Raw genomic sequence first — 24,064 nt, 5'->3', positions numbered from 1 at the left:
TGAAGGTGAAACTGGGAAGGGAGATGTGGGTTTTTGTAAGTGCATATGGGCCTGGTAGTGAGAAACGTGTAAAGGAAAGGGAGGCTTTTTGGATAGATTTAAATGAGTGCATTGTGGGTTTAGGGAGAAATGTCAATGTAATGGTATTGGGAGATCTTAATGCTAGGGTAGGAAATGAACCAATGGACAGAGTGATTGGGAAGAGTGAAGTTCCAGGAGAAATCGTAGTGGAGAGTTGATGGCGATGTGTCTAGAGAGTTGATGATACCAAATACAGTGTTTAGAAAGAAAGTCAAGCATAACTACCCATGGAAGAGGGTGGGGATGGAAGGATGATAGATAGGGCTTTAATGGACTACATAGTGATTACCAGGAGAAGAGTAGGAAGAGTTTTGGATGTACATGTTCTAAGGGGAGAGAGTGGAGGAATATCAGATCATTTTTTGGTGGAAGGTAAGTTGAGAGTGGAGGATAGATGGAGAAAATGAGGAAAAGGACAGATGGTAGGGAGGTATTTTGAGTAAATTGCTTATATGAGAAAGAAAAGGAGTTCAAGAGGAAGCTGAGAGAGGAATGGGAGTGAAGGATAGAGTAGAACTAGGGGTGGAGGAGGAATAGGGATAGTTCAAAGAGGGAGTCATAAGGTGTGCAAAGTTGGTGTGTGGAACAAGGAGGATGGAAGGAAATAGAAGGAAGGGTTGAGTGGTGGGTTGCTGAAACAAAGAAGGTTGTAGAAGAAAAGAAACAAGCAATCACAGATTGGTTACAAAATAGGATGAGAGAATCAAATGAGAGGTACAAAGAAAAGAGAAGTAAAGCATAAGATAAAGGAAGCAAAGAGGAGAGTAGATGTGAAATGGGGTAAGAGTATGACAAAAAAAATTAAAAGTAGTAAAAATATGTTTTGCAAGGAAAGTAAGAGAGGAAGAGGAGGTGAATCAAGTAGAGAAGAAAAGGTAAGAGGCGCAGATGGAGAGATGATAATGGAAGAGATGGCAGTAAGAGGAAGAGAGGCAGAGTATTTTAGGGAGTTGCTAAATGTGAAGGAGGATAGGGAGGGAAAGGTAGCTACAGTGGGAAGCACTAAGAAAATGACAGTGATGAATGAGGAAAATGGAGAATAAGGAAAGATAAGGTGAAAACAGTTATTACAACAATGAGAGCAGGTAAGCCATCTGGATTGGATGGGTGTCATATGGAGTGTAAAAAAAAAAGGGAGATACAGTGATGGTGGACTGGCTGGTGAGGTTGTTTAATGTTTGTCTAAAAGAGGGTAGAGTGCTGGAGGACTGGAGGAAAAGGGGACAAGTGTGAGTGTAGTAGTTTCAGAGGGATCAGTTTCTTGAGTGTAGTTGGGAAGGCTTATGGGAGAGTTTTGATTGAGAGGATTAGGAGAGGAACAGAGGGAGTAATTGGTGAGGAATAGTGTGGGTTTAGGACAAGTAGGGTTTGCATGGGTCAGATTTTTGTGGCAAGGCAGATATGAGATAGCTTTAGGAAAAGGTAAGGATGTTTTTTGTGCCTTTATGGATTTGCATAACCTAGGCTCAATTCCCCAAGGGACACTGAAATCTACCACTTGCCTTATCTATCTGACCTCTGGACAAAGGTAACAACTTCATTTCACTTCTACGACTGTTGATACAACAAATTCATAAAGAATTCCATTGCGCCCAAAACACTGACTTGCCATGTTTTTCAGTAGGTTCTTAAAAGCCACACTTATCTTTTAGTGGAAACAGCTGGAGAGAGTAAAAATATTTAATTTATATAAAAATACCAAAACATATCTTGAGTACAAACACACTTAACTGTGACTAAAGCCATTACTTTTGACCCAAGTGCTTAGACTGGAAGGATACGTAAGACCCTGCAGTAACACTGGATATAACCCCAGGTCCACATTGGGCACAATTAATTGCTTGAGATACAACTAAGTTCTTCATGGTGTACTGTTCAAGCAAACTTATATAATCATTAAAGGAAAAGTTGCTGATAAAATAAAATGCATATTAAATGTAGCATATTGTATATATTTACATATGTACACAAAACCTGATGTTAGCCTACTTATAAGATTTTATCTAGACATACAAAAAATATATCTAAATATATAATCTTATACTACAGATGAGAGTAAAAGGGAAGAGATAAGCAGTATGTTTGTGAGAAGAAAGGTGGATATTCTGGCATTGAATGAAACTAAGTTGAAAAGAAGGGGCGAGTTTGAGTTTGAGAGTGTAGTTGGGAGGGTGTCAGGAGTAAAGAGAGGAAGAGGGAGAGAAGGGGTGGCTATACTAGTAAGTGAAGAGATAGGTAAACATGTGGTGGAGTGGAAGGAGGTTTCTTCAAGGTTAATGTGGATGAAGGTGAAACTGGGGAGATGTGGGTTTTTGTAAGTGCATATGGGCCTGGTAGTGAGAAGTGTAGAGGAAAGGGAGGTCTTTTGGACAGATTTCAATGAAAGCATAGAGGGTTTAGGGATAAATGTCAATATAGTGGTATTGGGAGATCTCAATGCTAGGGTAAGAGAAGAACCAATAGACAGAGTGGTTGGATTGTAGTGGAGAGATGATGGTGGAGATGAGTCTAGCAAGAGAATTGATGATAGCAAATACAATGTTTAGCAAGAAAGACAAGCATAAGTACACATGGGAGAGGGTGGTGGATGGAAGGGTGGTAGATAGGGCTTTAATGGACTATAGTGGTAACCAGAAGAAGAGTAGGAAGATTTTTGGATGTACATATTCTAAAAGGAAGACAATGGAGGAATATCAGACCATTTTTTGGTGGAAGGTAAGTTGAGAGTGGAGGATAGATGGAGAAAGAGGAAAAGGACAAAAGGTAGGGAGGTGCTTAGGTGTGAACTGCTTTAATGAGAAAGAAAAGGAGTACAAGAAGCTGAGAGAAGCATAGGGGAGAGTGAAGGATAGAGTAGAACTAGGAGTAGAGGAGGAAAGGGGATTCTTTTTTCAAGGAGGGAGTCACAAAGTGTGCAAAGATGGTGTACGAAACAAGGAGGATGGGAGGAAATAGAGGGAAGGGTTGTGAATGGTGGGATGATGAAGCAAAGGTTGTTGAAGAGAAGTAAGCATTCACAGATTGGTTAAAAAATAGGATGAGAGAATCATATGAGAGATACAAAGAAAAGAGAAGTAAAGCATCAGATAAAGGAGGGGAAGAGGAGAGCAGATGTGAAATGGGGTAAGAGTATAATGGAAAATTTTGAAAGTAATAAAAAGATGTTTTGGAAGGAAGTTGAGAGAGGAAGAAGAGTCTAATCAAGTAGAGAAAAAAAGGTAAAAGGTGCAGAGGGAAAGATGATAATTGAAGGGACTACAGTAAGAGGAAGATGGGCAAAGAATTTTAGGGAGTTGCTACATGTGAAGGACAGGGAGGGAGAGGTAGTTATAGAGGGAAGCACTATGAAAATGACACCTATGAATGAGGAAAATGGAGGAGAAATAAGGAAAGATGAGGTGTCATATGGAGTGTAAAAAAAAAGAAAGAAAAAAAAAAAAAAAAAAAAAAAAGGGATACACAATGACAGTGGACTGGCTGGTGAGGTTGTTTAACGTTGGCCTAAAAGAGGGTAGAGTGCCATAGGACTAGAGAAGTGCCTGTATAGTTCCACTTTACAAGGGAAAAGGGGAGAAGTATAAGTGTAGTAGTTTCAGAGGGATCAGTTTGAGTGTAGCTGAGAAGGCTTATGGGAGGGTTTTGACTGAGAGGATTAGGAGGGAGTAATGGGTGAGGAACAGTGGACAGGTAGGGTTTGCATGGATTAGAGTTTTGTGGTGGTAAGGCAGATATGTGAGAAAATTTGTAGGAAAAGGCAAGGCTTTTATGGATTTGAAAAAGGCTTATGACAGGGTAGGTGCTTGCATCATTTGTCATTGAGGATATGCATGGGTTGTATACTGTAGTACCGTATTTTTCGGTGTATGACCCGTGGCTTTTTGCCTCAGAAAGGGGCCAAATTTCGGGGGTGCGGGTGATATAAAGGTGCGGGTCATCTGTGGATTCTGGTTAGAAATTGCCCTCTTACACAGTAAAAAAAAAAAAAAATGAACAATTAGTTTAGCTGGGTGCCCTCTCGGATCGGGGATTTGCGGGGGGACCGACCGGATTCGTCGTATGAAGTTGATTAAAGTCATAATACAGCACGTACGATCGAGACAAACGACAAAGAGAAGGTAGGATTTGTCTTACCCGCTTTACATGCTCTTGTTATTAATAAAGGCATTATCACAAATAAAACAGGCTTAACTAAACAGCATGAACACAATACAAGTGACCGGTACCAACACCAACATCGTGTGTCGCAATCAAACAAAAACAAGCGGGCGGCCATTTTCGCAATTACAAATTACAAACTGTACCTGATTCCTTAATGCTAAATTTGTGCATTACATGTGGGTCGTTCAAGCATGGAAGAAAATTAAAGAATCGACTATTCAGAACGGTTTCCGTAAATCAGAAATGTGCCATCCTGCAATGTTCGATGCATGCTACGACTCGGAAAAGGAATCGGACGAATCCGAAATCGAAATGGAAACGGATGAGGTCACTGCATCAGAATTGGCCGATTTATACCACAACCTCTTCCATGACGATACAGAGGATGAGGAATTCGATGGCTTTGTGAGCGATGATACGCCTTCATAAACATTGACTGTCGTCTGTGATCACTGTGTTTTTTTTCTAATAACGATGTGCTCCATTGACTCTGTTCATAACAGTTCAGTAATGTGCTCTATTATTGTTCTATTCTATTGAAAACTAACCATTGGAAATTGTTTGGTTTAAGAATTAATTACCAGTGTTTGTATGGCATTTATAAACCAATTGATTAATTACCGGTAAACAATCAAACAGGGTTTTATGGCATTATTTACACAAATTTATTAAGGTTCTTTGTAATATATATATATATAAGTGCAATAAAATATATTGAAATGTAATTTGTTGGTTATTCTTCATCTTCATCACAATCAGAAATAAATAGGACTGGAGGAATACTAGTATCATGATCATGAATCGCAATGCCGCGTCTTCAACCCATCCCAAAGGCATCGTAAGATCAGTTGCACACTTTCGAGATCACCCCTCTTTCATCGAAGCTACCACTACATCTAGTGGCAGCTTCAGAAACCAAATTGTGATGAATCCTGAAAAGCAAGATATCACCAAGAAACCTGCTAATATCGGAAAACATATATATATATTTTTTTTTATAAATCACATAAGCATTGATGAAACAGAAAATTTAGAAAAAGCCTCAGCTTTGAAATTACTTTGATCACCACGTCAACGGCCGGCCGTAACAACAACCGCCGTGAGCTGTGCCTGTGGCCACCCATGCATGGGTAGTATACATCGTCGGATCTACACTGCCGCGCACGCCATATGACTGCGGGTCATACAGCGGTGCTGGTCTTGTGTGGATTTTCACTAAGGTGTAAGGGGGTGCGGGTCATATAACGGTGCGGGTTATAGTCCGAAAAATACGGTATTAGTTTCTTTGTTTTGTCAAAATGTTGCTTCTCGAATTTATCTAAGCCCATTAAGTCTAGGTGTGCATTTAGTCCTCATGTTTGTGATCTGTTGTTTAAATGACATGGAAGTATTGTGGTCCTGGTATGGCAGTGTCTTCGTTGTGGGACCACCCCCCCAACCCCAGGAGTTAGGGGCCAACCAGCTACAAAATGCCTCTGCCACTGGTTCTCATGCAGGTGTCACTGATCCCTGAGAGCAGCTTTGTATACACGGACAAGTACCATCTTAAATTTTTCACATGGTCTGTGAAATGGTAAATGGACTTCAATATCACAAAGTGCAGTGCATCAAACATAGGCTTACACAACCCAGAAAGCAGATATAGCTTAGATAATAGCTTTTTAGAGAAAACTGAATGCAAGAGAGACTTGGGAGTGCAGGTGACTCCTGATTTTAAATCCAGAAAACAGTGTATTAGCACCAGGAACAGAGCTAATAAAGTACATTTCATTGCCAGGATCATTATGAATAAAAGTGCAGAGGTAGTTATCAAACCCTCTCTGGCATTAGTTAGACTCATCCTTTACTATGTGGTATACTTTTGGTCACCTTCCTATTGAATGGATATAAATTCACTAGAATAAGTACATAGGAGAATGACCAAATTGATATATGGGCTCAGAAATTTACCATATGAGGACAGGCTTAGGCACTTTATTTACACCTTTTAGAAAGATGCAGAGTGTGGGGTAATCTAATAGAGTTGTTCAAGTGGATCAAGAGCTTTCATAAGAGTGATGCAGACAAGGTCATCGTATCAAGATAACAGGGCAGGACTCATAGTAATGTATTTCAATTGGACAAATGTAGATTTAAAAAGGAAATAGGTAAGAATTGGTTTACCAATAGAGTCATCAACAAATGGAATAGACAAAGTAACCATGTGATGAGTGCTAAAAGTGTCAGTTGTTTTAAGAGAAGGTTAGATAGCTTTATGGATGGGGATGATAGGTGGTCATGGACATGAAACTGCATAGTGTAGGCCTTATGGTATCAAAAAACCTACAAGAATCCCAGCTGTACTGGGAAGTGTTAACATCCTTTTTCTCCATGGCTACAACTTACTCAAAATAAGTTCACCAAGGTTAGCTACTCTGACATGCCCAAATGGAGGGTCAATATTCATAAAAAGCTTGGATGGGGATTGTCCACTCATCTCCAAACGATGCAATTTCCTACTTTTTGTTCGAGATTCTTCTGTAGACATATCTATTCTTAGCCTTTCCTTGTTTTGACCCAAGAAGTCTGGCTCCTCTGGGTATAGGTCATCTCCTGGAAATAAACAGCAAGTTATTATACCTAAGTATTATAGACATACAATCATTCATAAAAGCTGATCCATCAAAGATATTGTGTCCAACCCTTCTGTGGCTTTTCCATCAGAGAAGAAAGGAAGAGGACCCAAAGAACACATCTCTTATCGAGTTTAATGCAGCCTTTCTGCAAGTGGACACAACAATTCCACCTCCACAAGGAAGTATGGCTCTTCAGAGTTGGTACCTGGTTTCAGGATCAGGCCTAGAAACTCGCTCTATTCACCTTACTACTTCTCTCCAATATCTCCCCCACTTTCATTCCTGTTTTTCTCACCCCTGTGTCTGCCTTCCCACACCTAATAGCCAGAAATTTAGAAACCAACCCAGCCCCATACACATACCCAACATGTATAAAACCAATCAACTTCTCTCATTCATCCATCAAATGCAACATATGCCACTCATGGTACCTGTTCACATGCACTACACTCACCAACACAAACCAGCACAATGAGAATTGGAATTGCAATCACAACTCATACACCCATAAACACAAACTAAGAACTCAAATGATAGTGAAAGAAATACTATCAAAAGCAGCTAAACTAGCAAACAGTGAAAATGACAAAATGTGTGGATAAAAAAGGAAATGAACGAAGAGGAAATAGTGAAAGACAGGGCACTAAGAAATGATGCTAAGGAAAAAAACAAGAAAAGTTCAGACTGATTTTTTTTTTTTTTTTTTTTCTTTCTTTTTTTTTGAGAGTACTGGATCTGAGACTGAGAAAATGGTACATCAGAAATATGGAAACATTAAAAAAAAAAAAAAAAAAAAAAAAAAAAAAAAAAAAAAAAAAAAATTAAAAGTGACATATACAAACATGGATGGTATGATTTCTGGAATAAATGAATTAAACAACTATTTGTCAATAGAGAAACCAGACATAATGGGAATTGTGGAGACAAAACTGAAAGGTCCTATACAATCAAGTATGGTGGGGCAAGGTTTATACAACCTTTGGTCGAAAAACAGAATGGATAAACAGAGGAGTCATATTATTGATTAGAAAGGGTTTAAATGTAATAAAGATAGCAGAAGGTAAGGAAAATGGGGAACTGATCACAAAGTTGAAAATAGCAGTATGAAAAGCAGAAAGTTCATAGTTGTATATGTGCCCCCAAAAACTAAGACTTGGCCTGACAGTGAGCACTCAAAATTACTAGAAGACACAAATAATGAATTAACTGAGACACTGAAATATGGAGAAAACATAGTACCGGTAATTATGGGTGACTTTAACGCAAAGGAAATAAATTGGGAAGAATTAACAATAAAAGGTGGAGAGGAACTCGGGGGCAACATCCTAATGGATCTGACCATTGATTATATATTGACTCAATGTATCAAAGACAACATTAGATATATACACAAGGAAGAACCATTGAGAATAGACTTGATATTAACTTCTGAGCCTGAAATTGTGGATGAAACTAATTTTAAGTCACCAATTGGGAAGAGTGACCACACACTAATAGATTTAGAGCTTAAAGAATAAAATTATGTGAGAAGAAATGAGAAACACAGAGAAGGAAGATTAATGTACAACAAAACTGACTTTGTAAAACTTCGAAAAAAGATTCAAAACACTTGTTGGGAAAATTTTCAAATGATGAAACAAAGATGGAAGAGAAATGGAACATTTTTAAAGAAAAATATAAGGAGGGAACAAAAAAGGGTTAACATAAAGTGTTGGTATAATAAAAAGTGTAGCGATTCTAAAGATAGAAGAGATAAAACTGGAAAAAATGGAAAAAAAGACAAAAAAAAAAGTGACTAAATGGCAAACATACATCAAACTGAGAAATGAATATGTAGATATACGCAAAGAGGAAAAAAGAAACTACGAAAAAGATATAATAGACATATGCAAAGACCAACCTAAACTATTCTACAGATATATAAATGATAAACTAAAAGACAAACATGAAGTAGTGAAACTGCATGAAGGAAACAAAGAATATATAGAAAATGTAGAAATGGCTAAAGTAGTGACCAGACACTTTAGGTCTGTATTTATAATTGAAAGCTCACAAATATGGGACAAAGGACAGCGAGAAGGATCCCCCAAAATTAAAGAAATAACGGTGACACAGAAAAAAATAAGGAACCAAATAAAGAACCCTGACATCAGAAAGTCATATGGGCCTGATGGAATAGCGAACTGGATATTGAAAGAATGTATAGATGAACTTACAGATGAAATACACAAGATAATTGATTTCTCACTCAAAGAAGGAAAAGCAACACAAGATTCAATCTTGTGTTGCTTTATTGTACCAATATACAAAGGAGGAGATAAAGAAAATCCAACAAACTATAGACCGGTATCCCTTACAAGCACAATTGCAAAAATATACGAAAGAGTTACTAAACCCCAAACAATTTGGATTTAGAAGTGGAAGATCATGTACTATAAACTTAATATGCTCTTACTCAAGATTAATAGAAATAATACAAGAAAGAGATGGTTAGGCAAACTGTGTCTTCTTGGACTTACAAAGACTTTTGACAAAGTACCACACAAAAAGCTACTGAGAAAAATTGAAACAATAGGTGGAATATAAGGAAAATTATTGGAATGGATGAATGATTTCTTGAACAGAAGAAAAATGAGGGTAGTACTTAGAGAAAAGAATTCAAATTGGGTAAATAAGCAGAGTCCCCCAAGGTTCTGTATTGGCTCCAATAATGTTTGCTGTTTATATAAACGACAAGGATGAAGGTGTCGAATGTTATATGAACTTCTTTGCAAATGATGCAAAACTATTGAAGAGGGTAAGTACAGAAGAAGATTGCAAATCTTTTTAAGAAGACCAGGACAAAGTCTGTGTGGTAAATTGAGATTAATTGTCTTATTATTAGTTTTATATGCATGTAGATGGTGTTAAAGAATTGTATACTGGTGCTGTAGATTCCTTATGTAGATTCTCATATGTTTTATACTTTGTAATAGGTTTAGATCCTATACAGCACTTTTAGTCGTGTGTATCTAATTGAATCCTATGTAGACATCTTTTGTTTATGTTAAGTTACTGATACGAAGACGTTCTAGACGTCGCTTATTTGTTTACATGGCTTGCTAATAAACTCAAGAAAAGCAAGACCCCGTTTTTCAACTTTCCTCACCGACACAATGCTACAGTGGCGACGAGGATTTGTGGATTTGTGTGCTAAAGGACTGATTTAAGTTTTAGAAGACAGAAATAGCTGCCTTTCCAACTGATGGTGGAGAAATCGAAGGATGAAGATATACTCGCCTATTCACTCCATCGGAACCGTCCTGGCCACTCTGGATTCGAAAAAAGCCTTGGTTTAGCAGGCTACGAGTCATTAGTTTCACAAGGAAACAGGATTTAATGCAAGTAGATTTACAATGGCAAATAACTCGGGTAAGATTGACTGTTTTGACCCCAATAAGATTAGATGGGAGATATGGCTTAGTATGCTGCAAGCTCATTTTGCATACAATGGAATCACTGATGATAACAAGAAGAAAAATTCTTTATTAGTATCATTAGGAAGTGATACGTATAGCACGCTTGCCTCCCTGACTTCACCTGATTTGCCACATGTGAAAACCTATAATGATTTAGAGAAGCTTTTAGAAGCACATTACAAGGTAAAACCGAGCTATCATCGGAGTTTAATCAAATTTCAGAATAGAAAGAAAAAAATCTGATGAAAGTTTAAGAGACTTGTATGCTGACTTGAAAAGTCTAGCCAAGGATTGTAGTTTTGATACCTTATTTGATGCTCGAGTGAGAGACCAACTATTCATGGCAATAGAAACTGAAGTGTATTTCCCGAACTTAGTTGCTGAGAATTTGGATTTACAAACTATGTCTTCAACGGACATTTTAGAGAAAATTCTAAATTTGGAAAAAGCTTTTGTTGGAGAAAAGCTCCCGACTACTGAAGTAAGGAAAGTGGGGGTTAGTTCTGAATATGTTAATAGTCAGAAAAAAGAAAGTTGTAAGCATTCCGGGTATCCACATAAAAGTGAGAACTGTAGGTTTAAGCACCTAACTTGGTCAGTTTGTAACACGAGAGGACACCTAAAACGAGTGTGCTGTCTTGATTAGTCTGTGTCTGGTAAACATACAGGGACTCATGGTAAGTCACAAAGTGCCCAGAAAGGATCTTTTGGAAAATTTACCAACAAGAAGACGTTTGGAAAAAAGAAAACTAATATGGTTTTCGAGGGAATTTCTCAGGAAGAGCGAGATACTGGTAGTGATGATAACCAATTGTTACATTTAGTGGATCGACCTAGCCTTCCAGAAGTGGTTAGTGTTGATATTTCTCATGAACCTGTACACAGTGTTGTAGGTAAGGTTTTGCCAGTGAGAAATAAGGTTGATATTAATATTGAAGGTCATAATGTGCCGTATGAAATTGACTGTGGTGCCAGTGTGTCTACCCTAACATTGCATTGGGTTAAGAAATTAAATTTATCTTTGGAGCCTAGTGATAAAATTTTGAAGGCTTATGGTAATAATGATTTGCATGTTTTGGGTAAGGTTTATGCAAATATATTTTATAATGGTCACAATGTAATTCAAAGTTTGTATGTAGTTGAATCTAATAACTCTAACTTATGTAGAAGAGATTTAATGCCTAAAATTGGTATTGCACTCACAGGTATAGAGGAAGGAGTTAATGTTTTGGATTCCAAGGTACAATTAGATAATTTTTCAGCTGATTCTAGATTGCCAATTTCATGTGTTGTAGCAAAGGTACCTAAAGAGCGGTGCTGTGCCTAGTTGGAAAAAAGCAAGGCCTGTGCCCTACCACTACAGAAAATTGGTAGAAGATGCTTTAGAAGAGTTAGTTGATAACAATATCATTGAACCAGTACATTCTAGTACTTGGGCAGCTCCTATTGTACCAGTGTTAAAAGCTGACAAAAAGTCAATGCATATCTGTGTAGATTTCAAGGAGTTAAACAAAAATATTTCATGTGACCAGTACCCTCTGCCTAAAGTTGATGAAATCCTTGCTGTTGTTGGGAAAAGCAAGATATTCTCAAAGATTGATTTAAAGGATGCTTACTTACAGGTGCCAGTAGATGATGAGAATCAAGAATTGCTAGTTATTAATACTCATAAAGATCTATCTAAATATAAAAGATTACCCTTTGGACTTGCATCATCTCCTGCCATCTTCCAAAGATTGATATCCCAATTATTGATGAATATAGATGGAGTAGTTGCCTTCTTAGATGACATATTAGTCGGAGAGACTAAAGAGGAACATGATATGAGATTAGATAAAGTGTTGAAGGTATTTCAGAAACATAATGTTGCTATTAACAAAAAGAAAACTGTACTGAATACCAATTCCTTAGAATACTTAGGATATGTCATTTCAGGTGATGGCATAAAACCTTCACCAAAGAAACTTGCTGCTATTTTAGATGCACCTATACCAAAGTCTGTATGTGAAGTTCAATCATTTTTGGGTCTAGTAACTTATTATTGTAGGTTTGTAAGAAAATTTTCAAGTGTATTAGCACCTCTGTATGATTTACTGAAGAAAAATGCAAAATTTAAGTGGTCTTCTGTTGAAGCAAAAGCATTTATGACTGTTAAGGAAGAGTTAGCCAACTCTGATTTACTAGCCAATTTTGATGGTGAACATGATGTTATTGTTGAAGTAGATGCTTCACCAGTAGGAGTAGGATGTGTGTTAATTCAAGAAATGAATGGTAGTCCAAGACCAGTTTACTTTGCAAGTAAAAAGCTGTCTGCTGCTGAGCTAAATTATTCTCAGTTGGACAAAGAAGCTCTAGCGTTAGTGTACGCTGTAACTAAGTTTCAATATTTTTTGCTTGGACGTAAGTTTGTGCTCCGTACAGATCACAAACCTCTACTTGGTTTATTTGGTAGTGAGAAACAGATTCCTGTCAATGCGAATGCAAGAGTACAGCGTTGGGCATTATTGTTATCCCAGTATGATTACCAATTGTGTTTTAAATCAGGCAAACAAAACATTGTAGCAGATACCCTGAGCCGTTTGCCTGTATCAGATTCTGTTTTAGACTCACATACACCTGCTGAATATGTGAATTTAGTTGAAAATTTGGAAGATCAAAATATTTCCTATGAAAGGGTTAAGGTTATGACAAAGAGTGATCCTGTTTTGAGGAAGGTTTTCCAACGTGTTAAATTTGGGTGGATTGATAATCCTGTTATTTCTGAATATGCAGCAGTTAAAGCAGATTTAAGTTTATATGAAGATGTGTTGCTATTCAGGAATAGAGTAGTTATACCAGCTGAATTAAGAAGTAGTGTACTTTCATAGCTGCATGTAGGTCATAATGGTATCAGTGCTATGAAGGCTGAAGCCAGGAATTGGATATGGTGGCCTAAGTTAGATCAAGATATATCTGAGGTTACTAAAGCTTGTTCAATTTGTTTTAAAAATTTTCAAGGTTCTCAGGAAGTTACCTTATCATGGCCTGAGACGGGTAAGTCTTGGTGTAGACTCCATATGGACTATGCAGGTCCAATCAATGAAAATTATTTCTTAGTGATTGTGGATTCACACTCAAAATTTATGGATGTTCATGTAACAAAGTCAACAACATCTACATACATACATATACCAAGGCTTTTTCCCCCTTCCAAGGGAGGTAGCCAAAAAGGGAAAGGCATAAAAACACTCCCACCCATTTCATCCCTAAATACACTCCACACCCCTCCCACCCTCCCTCTCATCTGAGCACCTCCTGGATGACGGGTCATCCCTGCACCCTGCCCACCGCCCTGGGTCAGAAGCAGTGTCGCAAGACACAGCACATCCACAGCAAGGCCGCTTCATTTAATCGGCGACCCCCCCTCTCCGTCCCCCCTTGCATATAAGGAGAGGACGGGGAGAAATCCCTTCAGGCTGCGTCAAAATTTACTCACACATACTACCCCACCCCATTCCTCCTCATGCAATCACAACATCATCCATATACAACCATTCTCCACTCACCTCTGTCTTCCGTCCTCTCCCTTCCTTAACAGACATTCCCCTCTTCCCCAAAGCCCCCTTCACCCCATCCATCCACCTCATCGTAGGACGTCCCCTCATGTTCACTCCCTCCACATCTGCCTTCCATACCTCTTTTACTAGTCTTTCTTCACTCATTCTTTCCATGTGTCCAAACCATCCTAATATTCTTTCATCAACCCTATCTCCCAAATCCTTTTTCACCCCTGTTCTCCTCCTCACCTCCTCATTTCTCACTCTATCCAACCTAGTAACCCCCACCATACTTCTCAGACACCTCATCTCAAACACATTCAAACTCCTTCTCTCTTCTTCTCTTATGTTCCACGTTTCTGCCCCATACAGTGCTGTTGGCACAATCACTCCTTCATACAGTCTCCTCTTTGCATCCATTCCCAAATGTCTATTCCTCATTACACTCTTTAACCCACCAAGGCATTTACTCGCTTCTCTCAATCTACATTCTACCTCCACCTTCACTCCACCTTTTCCTGCTACACTTGCACCCAAGTATCTAAAACTATCCACTTCCTCCAGTCGCTCTCCCTTAATGTTCACTTCCAGTCTACTGCCACTTTCACCCCTTGTACATCTCATCACCTTACTTTTACCCACATTTATCTTTAGCTTTCTTCTATCACATACTCTCCCAAACTCTGATACCAGCTTCCTCAATCCCTCCTCTGACCCTGCCACAAGCGTAGTGTCGTCCGCAAACAACAGCTGGCTCACCTCCCACTTTTCTCCATTTTCTTTAACCATCTCCAATCCCTGACCCACTACCCTAGCATTCACCTCTCGCACCCAACAACATCTACAGTAACAATGTCTATGCTGAGAAAAACTTTTTGTAATTTTGGGTTACCTGACATTGTAGTTTCAGATAATGCCTCATCTTTTGTATCTGAGGAAATGGAGAATTTTTTTTAAAAGAATGGAATAAAACATATAACCCCAGCCCCATATAACCCATCATCTAATGGTTTAGCTGAGAGAGCTGTAAAAACTTTCAAGGAAGGATTAAGTAAATTTAAGGGAGGTGATATCAGAACCAGAATTTGTAGATTTTTGTATAACTACAGACGTTCAATTCATTGTTCCACAGGTAAAGCTCCAGCTGAGCTAATGTTTAACAGAAACTTCAGAGGTATAATTGAGAAAATTAAACCACAAAATAAGAAGGAAAAGGTTTTGGAAAAAGAGTGTAAGTTTGAAAAGTCTGAATATAAGATTGATGATGCTGTTTTTGTAAAGAATTATGGCAAAGGTCATTCATGGTTGGAAGGGAAAGTAATTGAAGTTCTAGGTGTGAGAAACTACAAAGTGATGTTAAAAGATTTTGGAAACATTGTTTGGAAAAGACGTTCTGATCAACTAATGCCTAGATATACACCAACTGTTCCCAGTAATGACACTGTACGTAAAGATAACTTGGGTAGCAGTAAACCTTTTGTGCCTATGTATTCTTCAGGTCAAGGACACTGTCCTGATAGTTCAGAAGTAATGGATAAGGCTGATGAAAATTCCTCTGTAAATGTTGATAATGATGATAATGCTGTGAATGTACCAAGTCCACAACCAGTTAGAAGATCTAGCAGAGTTGTGAAACCACCTGATAGATTGAACCTATAACTGTGGTGTTATAAAGATCAATGTTTCAGTTATGTTCTTTTGGATACTCCTTTTTCAATAAGGGAAAAGGGATGTGGTAAATTGAGATTAATTGTCTTATTATTAGTTTTATATGCATGTAGATGGTGTTAAAGAATTGTATACTGGTGCTGTAGATTCCTTATATATGTGATTCTCATGTTTTATACTTTGTAATAGGTTTAGATCCTATACAGCACTTTTAGTCGTGTGTATCTAATTGAATCCTATGTAGACATCTTTTGTTTATGTTAAGTTACTGATACGAAGACGTTCTAGACGTCGCTTATTTGTTTACATGGCTTGCTAATAAACTCAAGAAAAGCAAGACCCCGTTTTTCAACTTTCCTCACTGATACAATGCTACAGTCTGGAAATGGAGTAAAAAGAATGAAGTAAATTTCAGTATTAAGAAATATAGTATGAGGGAATTTGGAAAAAGCAAAAATAGATTATCGGGTCAATTGGTACAAAGGAAGTTACAAAAGTAAACTCAGAAAGGGATCTAGGAGTAATTATCTCAAATTGGACAAACTAAACTTATCAACTCTAGAACAAAGAAGAGAAAGAGGTGATTTGCTAACCATCTACAGAATTATGAAAGGGATGGAAATCCTTGATAAGGGTGACCTACTAAAATGGGACTGAATAAATACAAGAGGACACAAGAAGAAACTTAAGACAGTTACAGAAGAGATCTGAAAAAACAGCTTTTCACACAGATTAATAGATACATGGAACAAATTGAAAGAGGAAACAGTGAGTGCAAAAACTATACACGATTTTAAGAAAGAACTGGATGTGGAAAGATACAACTGCAGCATAGCTCTCCTCCTGCAAAATACAACTAGGTAAATACACCAAAATAAAAACATACCTTGAATAATACAAACATACATGAATGGAATCACAAACAAATACACAAAGCTGCTTCAGTTCCTATATAAACACAATATACACATAACTCTAATTCCAGAAAGAAAGCTAGCCACACAATCTACACACCACAAAAGTTATATAATCAAGCTGTTACCACAGGTATCTTTTGCAGGACACCCATGGCCCCCAGGTGACTGGTAACAGCCACCAGATGGACCCATAGGTCACTCACAGAAGAAATAATATGTTATATGTTATTGTCTAGAGATTGTTAATGTGGGGCAATGTAGGATGAGGTGTTCAATATCTTTGCATCTAGGGCAGTTTGATTCTGTGGCCAGGCCTATTCTATGTTAATATAGTAATCCTTCCCATATCTGAACCTCACCAACATCCAAACAGGTCCTTAACAGGGTCCATGAATCCAAATAGGGGCTCCCTGAGTAGTTTGACCTGTCTGTCATGGCTTGGTCTCATGAACAAAGATTTAAGAAGGTTGTCCACATCGTTGATTTCAGGTATGTTCATGGCTAACCAGACCAATGTGGGAAAGGCAATTCCACGAACTGTGTCTTGTGCTGTGGTGAAGGCGGCACAAGCCTTCCTCTTTAGGTGCTTGTTTTTGAGTGCATCCCTCCTGTCGACTTCAAACTGGGTGACAGCTTGATGGATTGTGTAACACCTGGCACCACAGTCTTCAGTTTAGTCTGACCAGCACTGGTGGTCAATGTGGCATGCAGTGAGGGACTTCTTGAAGCAGTCCTTGTATCGCTTCTTGGAGGCTCCTTTCTCGATGACCGGTGAAGAGTTCACCATACAGGACAATCTTTAGTAGGCGATAGTCTTCCACTCTGGAGACATGCCCTGCCCACTGGAGCTGATATTTCAGTAGCATGGCTTCAATGCTGGGGACCTCTGCCTGCTCCAGAACTTTTTTGTGGTGAAGTCACTCCAGTGGATGTTGAGGATTGTGTGGAGGGAGCAATGTTGGACATACTTGAGGAGACAGATATGACTGTGGTAGGTGACCCAGGTCTCGGAGCCATAGAGAAGAGTGGCAAGAACAACACCCCTGTAGATGCAGATCTTTGTCTTGCTCTTCAGGTTTTTGTTGTTCCAGACTCATTTGTACAGTCTGCCAAAAAAGCTGTTGGCCTTAGAAAGTCTGTTGTTGATTTCTTTATCAATCCTTGCATCGGAGATGGTGCAGCCCAGGTAAGTGAACTGCTGTGTTGATTTCAGCTCCATATTGCCAGTGGTTATATGGGGCTGGTGGTAGGTGATTTGTGGGGTAGGCTGATGAAGGACTTCCATTTTCTTAACCTCTTCACTCCGGGGCACATCGCATGTCTGGTAGCATTAGCTGCCCGACGTGCAATGTTGCATCATAATCATTGCATTATAAAAAATAAAGTCAGTGCTCAATCATTCGTTCTCTTTCACCCGTGAATTTTGATAACCATAGAAAATTTGATGAAGCCAGTTTAGAGAGAATGGAGGTTACATAGGTATGACTACAATAAATATAATCAAGACGCCGACGTCGGCATCATCGCGTACCCACTTGCTCCTCATGATGCCTACGTAGGCGTCACCGTATGGAAGTGGTTAAGACTGACCTCAAGGCCAAAAAGCCATGAGGCATCTGCAAAGCAAGGCATGATGTGCTGCAGGGCTTGCTCTGTGTGGGTGACAAGGGCAACATTATCCATGATGAGAAGGTTCTGAATCAGTCTCTCCTGCATCTTGGTGTGGGCTTGGGGGCACCATAGGTTGAAGAGGCTACCATCCAGATGGTACCTGACATATACCACATCCTCATCATCCAGGTCTTCTGTAGCTTGCTTGAGCATCATAGTGAAGGAGATACTGAAGAGAGTTGGTGCCAAGATGCAACTTTGCTTCACCCCATTGGAGATGGCAAAAGGCTCCGATAGGTCCCTGTTTAGTCTGATCTGGCTGCACTGACTTTCATTCAGCTGGATCACCATCTTTAGAAATTTGGGGGGACAACCAAGGCATTCCAGGATGAGCCACAGCCCTGTCCTACTCACTGTATTGAATGGTTTTGTAAGGTTGACAAAAGTAGCATAGAGCCCCTTGTTTTGTTCAAGGCACTTCTGGAGTTGGCGGAGAATGAACACCATGTCCGTCGTGCCTCTGTTGGGTCAGAAGCCACATTAGCTCTCTGGGAGGTTTTCTTCAGCAATGGATGGTACAAGCATGTTTAGGAGAATTCTGGCAAGTACTTTGGTAATGATGGAGAGTAGGGTGATTCCCCAGTAGTTGGAGCAGTCAGACTTTTCACCCTTGTTCTTGTACAGGGTTATGATGACAGTCAATTTACATGAATTTGAGGCTAGGTATGTTACACTGGAGAGTAGATGGGACCCAACAAGTATTGCTCCTTTTCTGTACACTACCATTAGGTAAATACATAATTTTCCATCTGGTGGTATGTATGGTGCTTCCTCCCTCTAGTTGAAACCATGTGGATTTGGCCACTTTTGTTATTCTCTAACTGGTAAATGGTGGAATAATGATGATATTTCTAAACCTTTGATATCCTTTTCTCTGGTGCCAATATGGTTAGAAGTATTTACCTAGTTTACCTAGTTGTATTTTATGGGACTGGAGCTATGCTCATGTTGACCAGTTGTTGTATCTCTCTACATCTAGTTTGCTTTTGAATTCGTGTATAATTCTGGCATTAACTGTTTTACTGTTCAATTTGTTCCAGACGTCAATCACCCTGTGTGGGAAACTGTTCTTTTTCAGGTCTCTTCTGTAACTGTCTTTAGTTTCTTTGCGTGTCCTCTCGTTTCTCTTTTGTCCCATTTTAATAGGTCATCTCTATCAAGAACTTCCATTCCTTTCATAATTCTAAAGATGGTCAACAAATCGCCTTTCTCCCTTCTCTGCTCTAGTGTTGTCAGTTGTAATTTCTCCAATCTTTGTTCATATGTCAAATTTGTGTAGGTGCCATCTTGGTTGCTATTGTTTGTGTGATTTGATGCCTGTATCATCTTCATGACTCCTCCATATGGAAAACATCACAGGAAAATGCTGTCTTTGGAGATGATGAGGGAAATTCTATGTACTTCATTTGCCAAATATACTTATTAGTTTGCCTTTTTGTGTGTTTTTATTGTTATAATTCTAAAAGCTCTATTCTGTAGTGCTTGTTAAGTTGTTTGTATTCATCTTGCTGACTGTTGGGAACCACTCTGTGGAGGGTGATTCTAATAAATTGCTAGAAGATATTTATTTGAGTTTTCCCAGTTTTCTTTCTTATTGTTTTGTGATTTTTTTCATTAGTTGTTCTTTTTCTTTTTCTGTGAGTTTTTATTTCCTTTTGCTGTTGTTTCTTATTTTTGCTGCTTCTCTTTTTCTTGAGGGTGGCTACCTAGGGTGTGTAGCTAAGGTTTATGATTATTATTTTTTTTTTTTGTAGCCTCTTGATATATGTCTTAGTGGTTTTCTGAACAGTCACAGCTATGTCTTCTACTGCTCTGTCTATAGATAGAAACTGATCTATAGCAAAGGCCTCCAAGTTCTTTTCTATTCCATCTGTGTATTTACCTAGTTGTATTTTGCAGGAAGGAGAGCTACACTCGTGGTGTCCTGCCTTTGTTTCTCACAGTGTCTAGTTTGCTCTTAAACTCATGAATGGTTTTTGCACACACTATTTCATTGTCCAGTTTGTTCCAAGTGTCCATCACTCTATGTGGAAAACTGTTTTTCTTCAGATCTCTTCTGTAGCTATGTTTTTTTCTTTTCTTTCCATGTCCTCTTGTGCTTCTTTTGTCCCAGTTTAACAAGTCCTCTATATCAAGTATTTCTGTGCCCTTCATGATTCCATAGATGGTCAGTAGGTCACCTCTCTCTCTCCTTTGCTCCAGAGTTGGTAACTCCAGTTTAGCCAATCTCTCCTCATATGACAAGTTTGCAAGTGCAGGTGCCATTTTTGTGGCTGCTCTCTGGATTCTTTCTATTTTCTTTATATTCTTTTTGGTACAGTGAGTCCTCCTTATACGGTAATTCTTTATCCAGTAAATTCACAGTTACAGTATTTGGTCATTACTACCCTCGATTCTATTTACAGTAAGAAAAATTCACAGATATGGTATCTGCTAGATATTTTGAAGAGGAAAGAGCAGGGAGAAGGTACATCTACCATATCCTATTATTACATGTTATAATAGGTTCAGTATACGGTAATTTCAATTTGTGGTAAGGTTTTCAGGAATGCCTATGTACCGTATAATGAGGACTTACTGTACTGTGTAACCACAATGTCGCTGCATATTCTAGTTTAGGCCTTATCAGTGTGACTAATATTTTTTTTAATCATTTCTTCGTCCAAATATGTAAAAGCCACTTTTATTGATCTTAGCAAGTTGTAGGATTCTCTGACAATTTTGTTTATCTGTTTATCATAGGACAAGTCGTTTGAGATAATTACACCCAAATCTTTTTCGGATCTCAACTTCTTTACCTACTTGGTTCCAATTTTATATTGTCCTGATATTCTATCTTTGCTTTTTCCAAACTCCATTATGCTACACTTGTTAATATTGAAGTCCACTTCCCATTTCTGACTCCAGTTCCATACCTTATTCAGGTCTTCCTGCAGTGATTCGCAATCCTTTTGCAGTAGTCCACTGATCACCTCTTTCCAACCTGAATATTTTTCTCTGAGCACTACTCTCATCTTTCTACCAATCAGGAAGTCCTCCATCCATTTTAGTAGGTTTCCTTGTATCCCTTCTTTATGTTCCATTTTTTAAAATAATTTTTTGTGTGGTACTTTCTCAAAAGCTTTTTGTAAGTCCAGGAAGGCACAATCAGCCCAACCATTCCTTTCTTGCACTATGCCTATTAATCTTGAGTAGAAACATATTAAGTTTGTGGTACATGATCTTCCTTGTCTAAACCCAAATTGTCTTGGGTTTATTATGTTGTTGTCTTCCAGGTGTTTTACCCATCTATTCTTGATGATTTTCTCACAAATTTTGGATATAGTGCTTGTTAGTGAGACTGGCCTTTAGTTAGTTGGTTCTTCCTTGTTTTCTACTTTATATATTGGTACAATGTTTGCAATTTTCCAGTCTTTTGGTATTTTTCCTTCTTTAAGTGAGCAACTTATTATGTTATGTATTTTGTCCATTAGTTCTTCTTTGCATTCTTTTAGAATCCAATTTGCAATTCCATCCGGGCCATGTGATTTCCTGACATCAAGGTTTGATAGATGTTCTATTATTTCTTTTTGTGTTTTTGTTTTTCTTGCTCATGGGGGGAGATCGCCTTTCATTTCCTTTGTCCCAATATTGTGCTTTCTGGTGAAAACAGATTTGAAGTGATTGTTCATGACTTTAGCCATTTCTAATTCTTCTGTGTTTGCCAACATGATTTTTTGTAGTTTATGTTTTCTTGTATGGGTTTTATTTTTCTTTCTTATTCTATTGTGACCTTTATTGGGAAGCAGTCTGAAGGGAGTTAGATGTTATTTTGTATAAAAATGAGCACTTGCACATTAAGGTGATAGTTGTAGAAGAATCTCTTTCCAGGAGATTTATTGACAGGATTTGCAACAATGAGAAAAGAGGGCATGATCATATGTCACAGTTAATCTCATTTTTAAATCAACCAGACTTAGAGCCTACATCTGTGATAAGAGAACCTATTGAGATAGATTGGGAAGATAACAATGTTAGATTGAATAGTACTGGGGCAGACCAACCTATTCAAGAACAGATAACCACAAGAAGAAAAAGACAAAGAACACAACTCACATGTTCAAGAAATCCCAGAACTTAATTAGAATTCACCAACTCTAAAGGAAGCTTTGCTAACTGTGGAAGGTTGCATAATAAAGTTGACATCATTGCACTCCACAGCAATCAATAGAGTAGAAGTGGAGTTGAAAGGAGTCACTGTAGATTCCAAAATTTTAACCATCCCAGAATCATGATAAATGGTTTGAAATTGGGACTTAGACGACACACAAGAACAAATGACACACAAGAACAAGTGATTAGTACCTTGAATAAAGACAGTCTTAAGAAAACGTACACAAATAGGATGTTTTCAAGTCTATCAAAGATCCATTAAGATTTTAAACAAGAGTCCTGAAGAGGTAGAATCACCAATTTCATCAATCTGTTCAATTCAGGAAGAAAAAGATCAACTAGGGCCTATTTGTTTTGCTGAGTTAGAATCAAGTTTGATTGCATTGCTAGTGAAGCACAATAAAGCAATTGCTTTGGCAGAGGATGCCTTAGGCAAAACAGCTGCTTTAAACATCAGATCATATTAAAACCACAAATTCAACCTATTTATATACCTGCCTATAGACTACCACATTCCAAGCTAGCCATTGTATATAAATTGATCATTGAAATATTATCGAAGGATGTCACAGAACCCAAAATGAATGGAACTTCCCATTGATTCTGGTGCCAAAATCAGATGGTACCATGTGTCCAGTTATTTACTATAGGGAATTGAATAAACAGACAATACCTGATCAACTACCACTAATGGTAATAGCAGATATAATTTATAGTTTGGGAACAGAGAATCAGTATTTTAGCACCATAGATATCAAATCAGCCTTTTGGCAGATCAAGTTGAATAAATTCTTGAGATTATACAGCATTTTCTACAACAACAGGGCACTATGTATTCAAGTCAATGTCATTTGGGTTATGTAACAGTCCATTAATTTGAGATTAATACAGTACTTAATGGGTTGTGAGGAAACACAGCCAGTGTATTCCTATATATTTCAATAGTTTCCCAAACAGCAACTGAGCACTTTAAGAAATTAGATTTGGTATTTATTTTCCAGACTAGTTGAAGCAGGGTTGAAAGTGAAACTTGAAAAGGACTTATATCTGGCTTTTCTCCATTTTCTTTGAACATCTCCAATCCCCAACCCATTATCCTTGCGTTTATCTCTTGCACCACCCCATCCATGTATAAATTGAACAGCCAAGGTGACATAACACATCCCTGGCATAGTCCCACCTTTACCTCAAACCACTCTCTCCATTTCTACTTTTAACACAGGCTCTACTACTCTCATAAAAACTCTTGATTGCTCTTAACAGCTTTCCTTCTATCCCAGATATCTGCAAAACCTCCCACAGTGCCTTCCTGTCAATCCTGTCATAAGCCTATTCCAAATCCATAAAGGCCCAACAAATATCCTTACAGTTTCCTAAGTCATTTTTATATCACCTTCCAAGCTATCACAAGTATTTAAGTATCTATATGGAAAACTGTATTTCTTTACATCCTTTAGACATTTGGTCCGGCTTAATTTGTTCCATGAACTCCTAAATTCTTCCTATCCTCAATCAAGAGATCTCTTCTGTCAGTGCAATTTATCCCCATTAGTGACCTGACTACTGTAATCATATCACCTTTTTCTCTTTGATCTTCCAAAGTCAGCAGACCTAGTGTTTTTAGTCTTTCCTCATATAGTTTATCTACCAGGCTGCTAACCTTTGTATTCTTTTTATCTTGCTTATATCTTTCTGTATGGGGACTATACTACTATACTATTGATGCATATTCCAATCTTGGATGGATCAGGGTTTTGATGAGCTTTTTCATCATCGCTTCATCCATGTAGTGAAAAACCACTTTAATC

At 38.2% G+C, this 24,064-nt stretch overlaps 1 protein-coding gene across 6 annotated transcripts in view; it reads right to left on the bottom strand.

The window, feature by feature from the left end:
* Positions 1-2,764: 2,764 nt before the first annotated feature.
* LOC143018525 (acyl-coenzyme A diphosphatase NUDT19-like) overlaps positions 2,765-24,064 on the bottom strand; it is a 139,570-nt gene continuing 118,270 nt past the window's right edge. For 4 of the 6 annotated variants that reach the window (XM_076174077.1, XM_076173997.1, XM_076174154.1 and 1 more), the window contains one exon: positions 2,765-6,831. In XM_076174077.1, coding sequence (XP_076030192.1) covers positions 6,614-6,831 — 218 coding nt within the window. In that variant the 3' untranslated portion in view covers positions 2,765-6,613. The remainder of the gene's footprint in view (positions 6,832-24,064) is intronic. The other 2 variants (XR_012965771.1, XR_012965772.1) reach the window with 2 other exon arrangements.

The sequence above is a fragment of the Oratosquilla oratoria genome, chromosome 1, assembly GCF_046742065.1.
Source record: "Oratosquilla oratoria isolate Oo_2021 chromosome 1, ASM4674206v1, whole genome shotgun sequence".
NCBI classification, from domain to species: Eukaryota; Metazoa; Arthropoda; class Malacostraca; order Stomatopoda; family Squillidae; genus Oratosquilla; species Oratosquilla oratoria.
This window is presented reverse-complemented; position numbering and strand designations above follow the sequence as displayed.